The sequence below is a fragment of the Notamacropus eugenii genome, chromosome 4 (assembly GCF_028372415.1).
Source record: "Notamacropus eugenii isolate mMacEug1 chromosome 4, mMacEug1.pri_v2, whole genome shotgun sequence".
NCBI lineage: Eukaryota > Metazoa > Chordata > Mammalia > Diprotodontia > Macropodidae > Notamacropus > Notamacropus eugenii.
Genome location: NC_092875.1, coordinates 69,804,181 through 69,817,385, shown reverse-complemented (window position 1 = coordinate 69,817,385; position 13,205 = coordinate 69,804,181). Strand labels below are relative to the sequence as shown.

The 13,205-nt window shown below is 37.8% G+C and overlaps 1 protein-coding gene across 1 annotated transcript; it reads right to left on the bottom strand.

The window, feature by feature from the left end:
• Nucleotides 1-4,337: 4,337 nt before the first annotated feature.
• LOC140499853 (olfactory receptor 1M1-like) lies at nt 4,338-7,643 on the bottom strand. The gene has a single exon (XM_072601750.1). The coding sequence runs from the start codon at nt 7,641-7,643 to the stop codon at nt 6,702-6,704; it is 942 nt and encodes a 313-aa protein (XP_072457851.1). The 3' UTR covers nt 4,338-6,701.
• Between the last annotated feature and the right edge of the window lie 5,562 nt (nt 7,644-13,205).

Below are 13,205 nucleotides of genomic sequence, written 5' to 3'. Positions count from 1 at the left end.
CAAAATAAACTGAAAACTGAAAAAAATAGAAGAAAATTTAAGGTATCACATAGGAAAAAACAATTGACGTGGGGAATGGATTGAAGAAAGATAATTTAAGACCTACTGGACTATCTAAAAACAATGACCAAAAAATGGTCTAGACATCAAATTTCAAATAATCATAAAACAAAACTGTCCAGATCTCTTAGAACCAGAAGGAAAAAGTAGAAATAGAAAAGATCCACTAGTCACCTCCTGAATGGAACCCCCAAAGGCAAACTCAAAGAATATTTTAGTCAAAATCTAGAGCTTCCAAGTCAAAGAGAAAACACTGCAAGCAGTCAGAAAAAATTCAAGTACCAAAAAGCCACAGTCAGGTTCACACAATATTGAGCAGTCCTCACTATAAAAGCTGAGAGTATGGAACATAGTCAAGATAGCAAAGGATAGAGGCATACAATCAAGACTAACTTACCCATAAAAACTGCATATAATCCTATTAGGGAAAAAAATGAATTGTTAATGAAATAGAAGACTTATAAGCATTCCTGATGAAATTACCAGAGCTGCATAGAAATTTTGAAGTGCAAAAATCAGAGTCAAGAGAAACATAAAAAGGTAGATATGAATGAACAATCATAAGGGATTAAACAAGGATAAATGGCTTACATTTTAATATGAAAAGATGATGCATATGATGCCTCTGAACTCTATTCTCATAAAGAATCATTTCTCATAAAGGAGAATTTCTAACTAGACACAAGACCTAGGAATGGTTCTGTCAAGTCTTGATACTCTTAAAAGACTGGAATGGTGGGATAGAGAAATACACTGAGAGTGGGGAAGAGGGAAAGATAGTGAGAATCATCTCATATAAATCGGATTGTACAAGTGGAAATTTATGTAACAAAGAGTTAGTGGAGTATGCAGCAATTGAATCTCAATCTCATCTGAACTAGTCAAAGGAGAAAACACAGTTGACATACATAAGTACAAAAATCCATCTCCTTTAAAAAGGAAAAAGAAGGGGAAGCAGGTAAGTGAAAGAGGGAATAAGAAGGTAAGAAGAATAAGGGAAGGATTAGTCTTAAACAAAACAACTCTTAAAGAGGGGCTGGAAAACAAGAAGGAAAAGTATAAGAGAACAAACAGATGATAATACAAAATTAATTGTCATAATTATGCATGTAAAAGGAATTAACTCACCAATAAAATGGAAGAATAGGAAGGATCTGAAATCAGAATCTAACAATATATTATTTAAAAGAAACATACTTTAAACAAATATGCAGACAGAGTAAAGGTGCTGGAATAAAAGTTATACTTCAGTTGAAATTAAAAAGCAAAGGATATCAATTATTATATCAGACATCTAAAGGCAGCTAGATGACAAAGTGGATGGACAGCTAGATCTGGAGACAAAAAGATCCAAATTTGAATTCAGTCTCAGAACTTACTTTATAGTAAGACCCTGGGCAAGTCATTTAATCTCTATCTGTTTCCTTGCCTGTAAAAGGGAATTAAAATAGTATTTACCTCCCAGGGTTGTTGTGAGGATCAAATGAAATAACATTTGCAAAGCCCATAGCACAATACTTGGGACATAGCAGGCACTTAATAAATTTTTGTTTCCTTCCTTCAGACAAAGTAACAGTAAAAATAGATCTAACTAAAATAGATAAGAGAAATTGTATTTGTTGGAAGGTACCACAGACAATGAATTAATATCATTACTAAACATACATGCATCAAATGGCATAGCTTCTAAATTCATGAAAGAAACACGGAGAAAGAAACAGAAAGAAATAGTGAAGTTATAAAAGTTGGGGATCTTGATCTACCTATAAACCTAGATAAATCTAAATGCATGCATGCACACACACACACACAAATAAATTAAGGACCTGAGCAAAATTTTAGAAAAGTTATATATGCTAGACCTCTGGAGAATACTGAATGGGAATATAAAGAAGCATAAATATTTCTAAGTTATCCATAGCACCTTCAAACTCTCAAACAAATGAAGAAAAGCAGAAGTATCAACTGCGTCATTTGCAGATCATAATTCAATAAAAATTATATTCAGAAAAGTAGCCTTGAAGAAAATATTTTAAAATTATTAGAGAGTAAATAATTATAAAGGGTATCAATGAACAGATTATATAAACAATCAATACTTTCATTAAAGTTAATGACAACAATGAGACAATGTTAAGGTAAGCACAGTTCTCACATGAACAGCCTCAGGTCAGATAAAGGTGAGGGCTCTTGAAACCGCTGAGCTCTCACGAGGCCCCCCAGAGAACAGCTGGGAATTGAGGAGTGAGACACGAGTTATCTTGTTTTCCACCTCTTCTCAGTGGAAACTTGCTGGGGAGAGCATTCCACCCTTCAGATTTGTCCGTGGTCTGAGCACACCTTCTGTTAATTGGCTAAGGGGCTGAGAGCATGCGGTCCATGAGCGAACTAGCAGGGGGAGAGTTTAAATGGGGACAGGAAAGCCTGAGGGTTGTTGTTGGTTGTTGTTCTTCCTTGCTCCTCGGGAGAGAGAAGGGGGCTCCTGCGGGGAGCACTAGCCCTGCATGCTGACATGTAGCTTGTAACCAGAATAAAGCCTACACCTCTGTTTGACTCTAGAGGTCTCTTCTCTCATTCGTTTATCCAGCTGGCCACCTAAGACCTGAGAGAGGTAAGAGGACCCAGGCAGCCCACGGCAATTAGGCTGGACAAGACAGCATACCAAAATTCCAGGGAGGCAAAGTATTACGTGTGGGAAATTTTTTTTATCTAAATACTTTCATCAGTAAAGGAGAAAAAAAAGTATAAATTAATTGAGCACAAAACTAAAGGACACCTAGAAAACTAGCAAATCTAAAATCCCCAATTGAACATCGAAATAGAAATGCCAAATATTGAAAAAGAGATTAACAGTATGGAAAGCAAAAAAAAAAAAAAAATAGAATTAGTAAATAAAACTAGGAGCTTTTTAAAAGACAACAAAACTGATAAATCAATAGCTAATTTGATTTTTTAAAAAGAAGAAAACCAATTTACCAGTATCAAAAATGAAAAAAGTGTATTCACAACCAAGAAAAGAAATAAAAGAAATTATTGGGAGCTATTTTGCCAAATTGCAAACCAATAAAATTGACAATCAAATTAAACGAATGAAATTGCAAGATTAACAGGTGTGGAAATTGAACATTTAAATAACTTTGTCTTAGAAAAAGAAATTTAATTTTATGAATTAACTCCAAAAGAAAAATAAATTGGCAAGATTAACAGGTGTGGAAATTGAACATTTAAATAACTTTGTCTTAGAAAAAGAAATTTAATTTTATGAATTAACTCCAAAAGAAAAATAAATTAGGACCAGATAGATTTGTAAGCAAATTCAATCAAACATTTAAAGAATAATTAGTTTAAATAGTGCATCAACTATTTGACAAAATACAAAAAGAAGGGATCCTGCCCAATTCCTTCTGAGACAAATATGGTCTTGATACCTAAAGCAAAGAGAAAACTTTCTCTTTACTTTAAAAAAAAGGAAACTGTGGACCAATATTCCTAATGAATAGTGATATAAAATTTTTAAATAAAATGTTAGCGAGGAAATTTCAGCAATATAGCACAAAGATTACATGCTATGACCAGGCTGGTTTTACAACAGTAATGCAGAGTTGTTTTAATAATAGGAAAACTATAAAAATGATCAATCATATTAATAGCAAAAACAAAAAATTCATATGATTATATTAACAGATGCAGAAAAGGCTTCTGACAAGGTACAGCATCTATTCTTCTTTTTAAAAACACAAGAATAAATCAATCTTTTGTTAATATTAAAAATAGTATCTAAAACCAAGAGTCAGCATTATCTGTAAGGCAGATAAACTAGGGACCTTTCCAACAAGATCAGGGATAAAGCAAGGATATCCACTATAGTCATTATTTTTCAATATGCTGCTAAGAATAATAGCTATCATAACAAGATAAGAAAAAGAAATTAAAGGAATAAACATAGCCCATGTGGAAGTAAAATTATCACATTCTTCAAATGATTTGATGGTTTGCTTAAAGAAGCTTAGAACATCAACCAAAAACCAATCAAAATATTTAACAACTTCAGCAAAGTTGCAAGACATAAAATAAACCCAGATAAATCTTCAGAATTTCTGCATATTGTCAATAAAATCCAACAAGATAAAATAGAAAGAAAAATTCCATTTAAAATAACTCCAGAAAGTATAAAATACTTAGCACTGTACCTGCCAAGACATACCCATAGGAACTATATTAACAAAATTACAAACCATTCTTCAGCAGATAAAGGCAAATCTAAATAAATGGAGAAATATTAATTATTTATGGAAAGGCTGAGCCAATATAATAAAAATGACAAAGTTCTCTGATAAAGGTCTCATTTCTAAGATATACAGAGAATTGATTCAAATTTATAATAATAAGAGCCATTCCACAATTGATAAATGGGATGATGATGATGATAGCTAACATTTATATAGTGTTTATTATATGTGCCAGGCACTATACTAAGTACTTTACAATCCTCAAAATAACCCTTGAAGGTAGGTGCTATTATTATCCCCATCTTACAGATGAGAAAACTGAGATAAACAGAGGTTAAATGACTTTTCCAGGGTCACACACTAAGTATCGAAAGCCAGATTTAAGCTCAGGTATTCCTGACTCCAGGCCCAATGCTCTATCCAATGTGTCATCAAGATTCTAGCTCTGTTATACTGTGTTAACTCTCACTCAGAAAGTTAAGTCTTTAAAAACAGTGAGCTTCCTGTCACTGGAAGTGTGAAAGAAAAGGCTAGGTGACCACTTGTCAGGAGCATTGCAAAGGTATTGGTCAGGAGGTCAGACTAGATGACTCAAGACACCTTCAAACTCTGAGAACCAATGGTTTTATATTTAGAGACATGCAATGATACCTAGGGATAAACAAATCCCCCGTATGAGATCCCATATTGATTGTGGGGCATATGTAAGGTTATGCAGGGTCCAGTGCAGCAGAGTCAAGAAGAAGCCTTGGTGGGCAATGATAGAAAATAAGTGACCCAACAAGCTATTAGAGAACTAGAGGTCCAGATTCATCCCACCTATACCTCACTTCCTCATGTTGCACAACCTTACCCAAACCTACTCCTCATCAAGTGAATGGATAGAAATATAGGCCTAAATGTAGAAAAGTCATGACAGGCATCATCTTTCCCTTTGGAACAACTTCCAAGAGCTGAGGAAAAATTTGGCCATCTCTCTCCTTCTCTTACCTCACCCACCCAGCCTGCATTATCCATTCCCATCCAAACTCCACCTATCTCAGCCACCCTACTCCTGTCTAACCCCTTCTCATCCATTCACTCATTCCTTCCCCTCCATCTCCTCATCCATCCATACCCAATCTTTCTCTACCTCACCCAACCACATTGCTCCTCACCTCTTCTCCTTTCTCCATTTTTCTTCCCCTTGCTTTTCTTTCCCTAATCTCCCTCTGTCACATTTAAACTTGCCCTGCTCCATACACCCTCACTCCACCTTCAGCAGTCTCTCAAAAAGTTTTTCTCCCTCATCCTGTCTCATTTCTCTTCCAACTCATGAGAACTCAACAATCTTTCATCTTTCTTCCATCAATCATTCAGTCCCTGCATCCAGTCTCATCCAGCTTCCATCTACCTTATTCAAATTTCATCCAACGTTACTAATGTTCACCCCACTACTTTCACCTTCCTTACCCATATTCCTACACCTAATCCAATTTCACCTACATCCTTCCAGTATTCTCTCAGCTATGAAATGAGATATTTGTAAAAATCAATTATCACAATCCCTGGTACACAGTAGGTACTACATAAATGTTTATTCCCTTCCCCTTCTCTTTCTACTTCCTCAACATCTCCTGCTTCAACCTGTTTCACCCAGTCTTGCCTTATTTCCCTCAAATTCATTCTACCTCTTTCTTCCTCCCTTCTTCATTCCTCTACCAAACTTCCCTCTCCTTACACATCCTCATTCAGCCTTATCCCACTTTTCCCAGTCTCATCAAGTTTCACTCCTTCTCATTATACTTCACCCACCTTCACCTGACATCCCACTTTATCTAGCCCAATCTCTTGTCACCCAACCTTATCTTTACTCACTTAATTTCATCTCTCCTCATACAACCCTACATCATTATCCTCCTTTTTCCCAAAAAAAAAGCCCAGCCTAGGTAACAGAACGAGAAAATGGATAGTGACCAACTCAAGGCAGGGAGGGCTATCGTCTCCATACTTATGTCTTGGTACATTGAAAGCATCATATGACCAATTCTTGTGTGCCCTTTGCTTCACCTTTAGAATCCATGGGAAACAACATGAATTCTCCAGTTGCTTGCTGAGGAACCAGGTCATGGTTAGAAAGTGTAAGTTGCACAATCTGGTGGCTCCCTTCTCCAAGCTGTGTAACAAAGTGACTCTATTCTGGGTTAGATTAAAGAAAAATGGATCCAGTAAATTGTTCCAGTTCTATAGGGACCTTTGCTATACCTAGGTTGGGGTAGCAGAAATTCCCTGAAGTTTGGAATCTGAGTTCTAAAACTATTACCCCAAAATATCCATATTCCCAACCTAGAAGTCTCTGCATCCAGCCCCAAGTTTTCATCACTAGATCCTACTTCTCCAGAGCAACCAGCATGATAAATCCCAAGGAAAATGTCAGGGAGATGAGGCAATTTTCCTATTGACAAGCTTTTTCAGAGCCCCCTTCAGATCTCGGCTACGCAGGCTATAGATGAAGGGATTCAGCATGGGCGTGACCACTGTGTACATCACAGCAGAAGCTTTATCCTTCACAGCTGTGTGGATGGAAGAGGGGCTGAGGTAGACCCCAATGGTGGTTCCATAGAAGAGTGCCACTACAGAGAGGTGGGAGCTGCAGGTGGAAAAGGCTTTCTTCCTGCCCCCTGCAGAAGGGACCTTTAGAATAGCCACAACAATTCGGGTATAGGAGGCAAGGATGCAGAGGAAGGGTGTGACGATCACCATCCCACCCACAATGAGCACCAAGATCTTATTAGCTGTGGTGTCTGAGCAGGACAACCGGAGCAGTGGTGTGAGGTCACAGAAGAAATGAGGGAGCTCAGTGCTGGCACAGAAGTACAAACGAGACATCAGGAGGGTGTGAGCAAGGGAAATCAAACTGGAGAAAGCCCAGGGCAAACCTACCAGCAGCCCACAGAGACGTGGGCTCATGATTGTTGTGTAGTGCAGTGGGTGACATATGGCCACAAAACGGTCATAGGCCATCACAGCAATCAAGACACTGTCCATGATTCCAAAAAAGTGGAAAAAATACATCTGTGTCAGACAGCAAACATAAGAGATGGACTTAGTCCTGGACTGAATGTTTGCCAACATCTTTGGGACAGTGTTAGTGGCCAGACAGAGGTCGACAAAGGAGAGGTTGGCAAGGAAGAAGTACATAGGCGTGTGGAGATGTGAATCAGAGCCAATAGCCAGGATGATCAGCAGGTTCCCGGTCACCGTGACAAAGTACATACACAGGAATATTGCAAAGAGGAGAGGCTGCTGTTCGGGCTTGTCTGAAAGTCCCAGGAGAAAGAATTCTTGAGCACTTGTTTTATTTCCTAGTTCCATGTATCTGAGGAAAGAAAGAGTGGATTATGACTCCACTGCCTTCCAGTAGCAAATGGATAACCACCATCAGAAAGACTGTAGCATTGGGTAAGAAACTGTACTACATATACACAAATGGGGTATAACTGGACCTTTGTGAATGCAATTTCAGCTCTATTCGAATTTTTAGCTGATATTTCATACAGTCAGTTCATTTGAACTTGTGGCCCATTAAAACCCCAGGGCCTTTTTCACATGAACTGTGTCTAGTCACACTTCCCCCCTTGCTGTACTTAGCAGTGGATGCTTTCAACCCAAATGTAGATCTTTATTTACCCTTATAAAATTGTATCTTGTCACATTTAGCCCTGTGTTCACTTGATTTCTGAAGTCACCTCTTTCTTCTCGGGAGAAGTCACACTTTTCCACCTCTATGAGGTCACGTCACTAGTGGGAGAAAGTTACAGAGAGTCTCATTTAACTCAATAGAGCTCTTAATCATGAGAGATGCTCAAATATGGAATGTTCTGGTTTAGGATATTATGAGCTCCTCCTTGCTGGAAGTATCCAGAGAATGAATAGCCCATATGTCTAGGATGCTAATAGGAGGCATTCATAATTCAGGTACCAATTGGATTCGAAACCCTTGGAAATCCCTTTGGACTGAGATTCTGGGATTTTAAGATTCTATAATTTCGGAATTCTACTATTAATCAGCATTATACTCAAGAAAGTAGAAACCATACCCATTTAGCATCCCAAGTAAACTTTACCTTTTGGCTGATTTTCTGTCCAGGAATCAGGGCATTAATGAGACTCTTTATTAGCAGCCTGTTAGTTAGTATTTTCTGTTTGCAGGTGATTGTTCACTCAATGCAGCCTCAGCTTCAGAGGTAGCATTGAACGAACAAAGTATGAATTGAGTCTCTGCTGCTTGTGTTCATTTTGGCATAACAATTAACACCAAGAAAACACAGGTGCTCCATCAGCCACCACCACACCATTCTTACGTGGAACCATCAGTTACAGCAAATGGAGAAATTTTGAATGCTATAGATAAGTTAATTTACCTTGGCAGTGTACTTTCCAGGGATGTACACATTGATAATGAGGTTGACACATGCATTGCCAGAGTTAGCTCAGTGTTTGGGAGGCTCCAAAGGAAAGTGTGGGAGAGAGAAGGTATTAGACTGACTACCAAACTGAAGAGCCATTGTGCTGACCTCATTGTTGTATGCCTGCAACACCAGTGCCATGCCAGGAAACTGAATCGCTTCCATCTGAATTGTCTTGGGAAGATTCTGGAGATCACCTGGCAGGATAAGGTACCAAACACTGAGATCCTTACTCAAACTAAACTGCCAAGCATTCAAACTCTGTTTCAGAGAGCACAACTCCAATGGGCTGGCCACATTGTTCAAATGTCAAATGTACTATTTTATGGAGAACTCACATAGGACAGGTGCTCATATGAAGGCCAGAAGAAGCAATACAAGGTCACTCTCAAGATCTCTCTTACGAACATTGGAACTGATTTGTGACATGGAAGACACTCTTACAGGACCACTCGGCATGGTGTGCCCACATCAGAGAAGGTGCTGTGCTCTATGAGCAAAGAAGAAATGAAATAGCTCAGAAACTCGAGATGCGCAAATTTAGAAAATCCACCCCAAATGTTCACATAGACTATTTGTGCCCAACCTGTGGTAGAGCATTCCAAGCTCTTATTGGTCTGATCAGCCAGAGTTGGATACATTGAAACTTGACTCTAGCACAGTGATGTCATTGTGGTCATCAAGAACTGAAGAACAACCACCCAGAACTATGTTACCAGTCACCTAGGCATGAAAAGGGAAAGAAATCAAAGTATCCTAAAATTTTATACTTGGGAGGGATCCTAGAAGGATTTCCCCATTGAAAACCTAGTTCTTTGAAAGAAAGATCTGTTTTTTCAAAAGATTGTTTCTCTTTCTGTTAAACTAAAAGATGAGAGGCACCCATGGAGTAGTGGATATATAACAAAATGGCCTTGGAGTTTGGAAGAATTGAGTTCAAATCCAGTGTAACATTTTAGCAGTATGACCCCTGGATGTGTCATTTAGCCTTTCCTTTAGGCAACTCTCTAAGACTATAAATGGTAGAGAAGATATCAACCTGCTTGGATAGAAGGGGTTTCCTCATCTGGGAGCTCCCTTTGCCAATGAAATCTCAAGTTCAGTCTCCATTCCTTTTCTCCACTGAACTAAGATATTGGTTCCTCAAACTTATCCTAGTTCTGCTTTCTGCAACCAATAAAAGTGAGCCTTCCTACTCCCACATTCCATTCCATGACAGTCTTTCAGATATTTGTGGACACTTCTTGTGTTCCCCACCTCCCAAGATTTCTCCTGTTCCTTTAGCCTAATTCTTCTTTCCCTTCTTATACCGGTGGACTTTTTCTGAATGCACTGCAACCTGTCAATTTCATTCCCAAAATGTAATCCAAGAATACAACATAATACTCCAGATATAGTCTGAAACAGAGCAAGAAAAGAATTATCTCATTTGATGTAAAAGTATGTATCAATTAATGAAAGTAGGGAGCAAATTAGTTTTCTTAAGTACCTTCAGAACTATACTATTAGCTAATAATGACCTCCCAGGTCTTTTCCACAGGGTTTTTTGGCCAAGCTGAGGCTTTCTACCCTTGAGATGTATAACATTTTAATTTAAGTACTGGACTTGGCATTTATTTTTGGTAAATTTAATTTTACTGAATTCAGCCCATCCTTCCAGTCAATGAAGCTCTTTTAGAATGTTGATTCTGATATCCAACAGATTATCTTGCATTCTCAATTTTGTGTTATTTACAAATTTAACAAAGTTTCAATGTCTTCTTCCACTGATAAGCTAGAGGAGGGGAATGGTGACAATACTTAAGTCCATACCTCGTGAGAATTGATAGAGGGAACAGGAGAATAAATGACTCAGATGAGACATGATCTCTATCTTTAAGATTAGACTCCATCTGGAATATTACGTTCTATTATTGGGCTACATTTGGGTAATGACATTGATAAACTGGAATGAATCCAGAAGGACTACTAGTAATAGTATGCTAGAACATGTTTAACAATTTACTCTATAGGAAAAAATGTAATCAGGATATAGTTTTAAGTTTAATTTGCATGATTAACATTTTCTCCATCACTTTTTCAAACCTCAGTGACCAAGAAAACAATAAATCAAGCTCTGAATTGTTTTCTGTTATCAGTCATTTTTCAGTCATGTCCCACTTTTAGTGACCCCACTTAGGGTTTGTTTAGTGTTTTGTTTGGGGGAGGGGTTGCAAAAATACTGAAGTGGTTTACGCTTTTCTTCTGCAGCTCATTTTACAGATGATGAAACTAAGGCAAACAAGGTTAAGTGACTTGCACAGGGTTACACAGCTGTAAGTGTCTGAGGCTGGATAAACTTCAGAAGATGAGTCTTTCTACCTCCAAGCCTGGCACTCTATCCACTGTGCTACCTACTGTCCTTGAGTTGCAGTATTTGCCTATTTTCAAGATGCAGATTTTCACACTGAAAATTAAACAATCAACTCTCACAAGCCAGCACAACTCTTTAGAGAGGAGATGCGAAACCAAGTTGAAGGAACTCAGGTAACTAAGTAAACAACAACTAATTATAAGATTAAAAAGACAGTATCATGGAATACAGCTCAAGAACTCTAAGCTTCTCAAAAGTCTTTTTGGCTCGAAAATTCCATGACTAAGATTTTATGACATTTCTTTCCAGGTAGACAATGATCCTTTAAACAATGTAATAGCTACTTTAATTTACATTAAATAACGTAAATGGTTTGAACATATAAGATTTCATGGAAATTCAATGTCCTACCTTTCATTTTCCTTTTAAATTTTGATTACATTCTCAAGATTCCAGGCAAATACATTCTTACCAGTTTTGTTAGGTACACTCCACCAGGAACTTCTCATTTACCATGTTTTACTCCGTAATCCAAGAATCCGAAAATGGTTCTCAGGTATCTATTTTTCCTAACCAAATGTTCATTTCCCAAAACTAACTTTCTCTTCAAAGCCCTCAGCTACACAGGGCAACAGTGATGGTTCCTAAGGTACCCAAGATTTCGGAATCCTTAGCAATACAGTCTAGATTTCCTCTGGTCACATCATTTATGCCCACATGAATCTAAGTAATAGTCATCTAGTTCAACATCATGGTAGGTTCTCTGTCATGTTCTAGATACATGGATCCAAAAATGCAGTGGAACTCTCCATTGTTATACTCATCTTCACAAAAGACTTCTTCAGGAGCACTCAGAGGTGAGTCACCAAACACCGCTGCTCTTTGTTTCCTCTTCTCATTCTTATTAGATGATCTCAATCCTGACAGCCCCTATGAATTCACAGCATTATTCCTGGGAGCACAAGCAGCTACTTTATCTTCAGGGTGTCCAGCTCCCTCTGCCTTGGAAAGAACTTCATAAGTATTTGCTAGCTCCAAGTTCAACAATCCTTCTTCCCTTTCTCCTGTGTGTCACATTCTTTCACCCTTTTACCACAGTGCCTGGCACATAGCAAGCACTTAATAATCGCATATTGACTGGTTGTCTGACTGTTATCTTATTATCAAATCAAGAATCTACCTATTGATTCAGATTCTTTTTCTTTTTCTTTTCACATCAAAGGTTTTCTTCACTTTTTTACAAGAATACTTCATTCTCCTTGATATCCTGAGGACTAGGGATGCATTGCTTCAACCCCTTTTTCTTTTCTTCTAGGAGATTAACCAGCAAATTTAGAATAGATAGCAGGAACATGATCATGGCAAAAATACTAACATAGCATAGTCAGTGAGGGTCACTACAAAATTCTGCTCACTCATTATATTTTCTGAAAATGAAATCCTCGGTCCTTTTCATTCTTTAATGTATCACCTAAAAGTTGTTGCAGCAAAGTACTTGTGGACACTTTTGACTTTAGAATGGTCACTCTCTTCCCTTCATTATCCTTTTGTTAACATGTTCACAACTATCCCCAATTTCCTTTCCCTTCTCTTATCAGTTGCTTACCTTGTCTTGCCAACTATTTACCCCTTCTCTGAGAGTTCACCTCCTACTTCTCCTCCTCCTTTATGAGTCTTTCTCCTTTTTCTTCTCCTTCAATTTGAGTTTTTCTCTATTCCTTCTTCTCTTTTTCCTCCTGAGGTCTTTCTTCTTTTCCTCCTCTTCATGTCTTTCTGCTTCTCCTCCTTTATCTCTAGTTCTTCTCTTTCATCTTCAGTAAGTAGATCAACAAACATTTATTAAGTGCTTACTGGGCACCAGGCATTTTGGTAAGTATTCAGGATACAAAGTACAGCAAAATTACTTTTCCTGTCCTCAAAGAGCTCACATTCCAATAAGTAAAAAACATGTAATTAACTAGGTTCCTGAAAGATATTAGAGAGTAGATAAAAGGTAATCTCAGAGAGGAAGACATGGGTAGTTGAAGGAACAAGGAAAGGTCTTATTCAGGAAGTGGAATTTGAGGTGAGTCTTTAAGGAAACCAGGAAATTCAAGATATGGAGGTGAAGAGTGA

Excerpts from the sequence above, each read along its gene's own strand:
- LOC140499853 (XM_072601750.1), bottom strand. The coding sequence starts at position 7,643 with ATGGAACTAGGAAATAAAACAAGTGCTCAAGAATTCTTTCTCCTGGGA.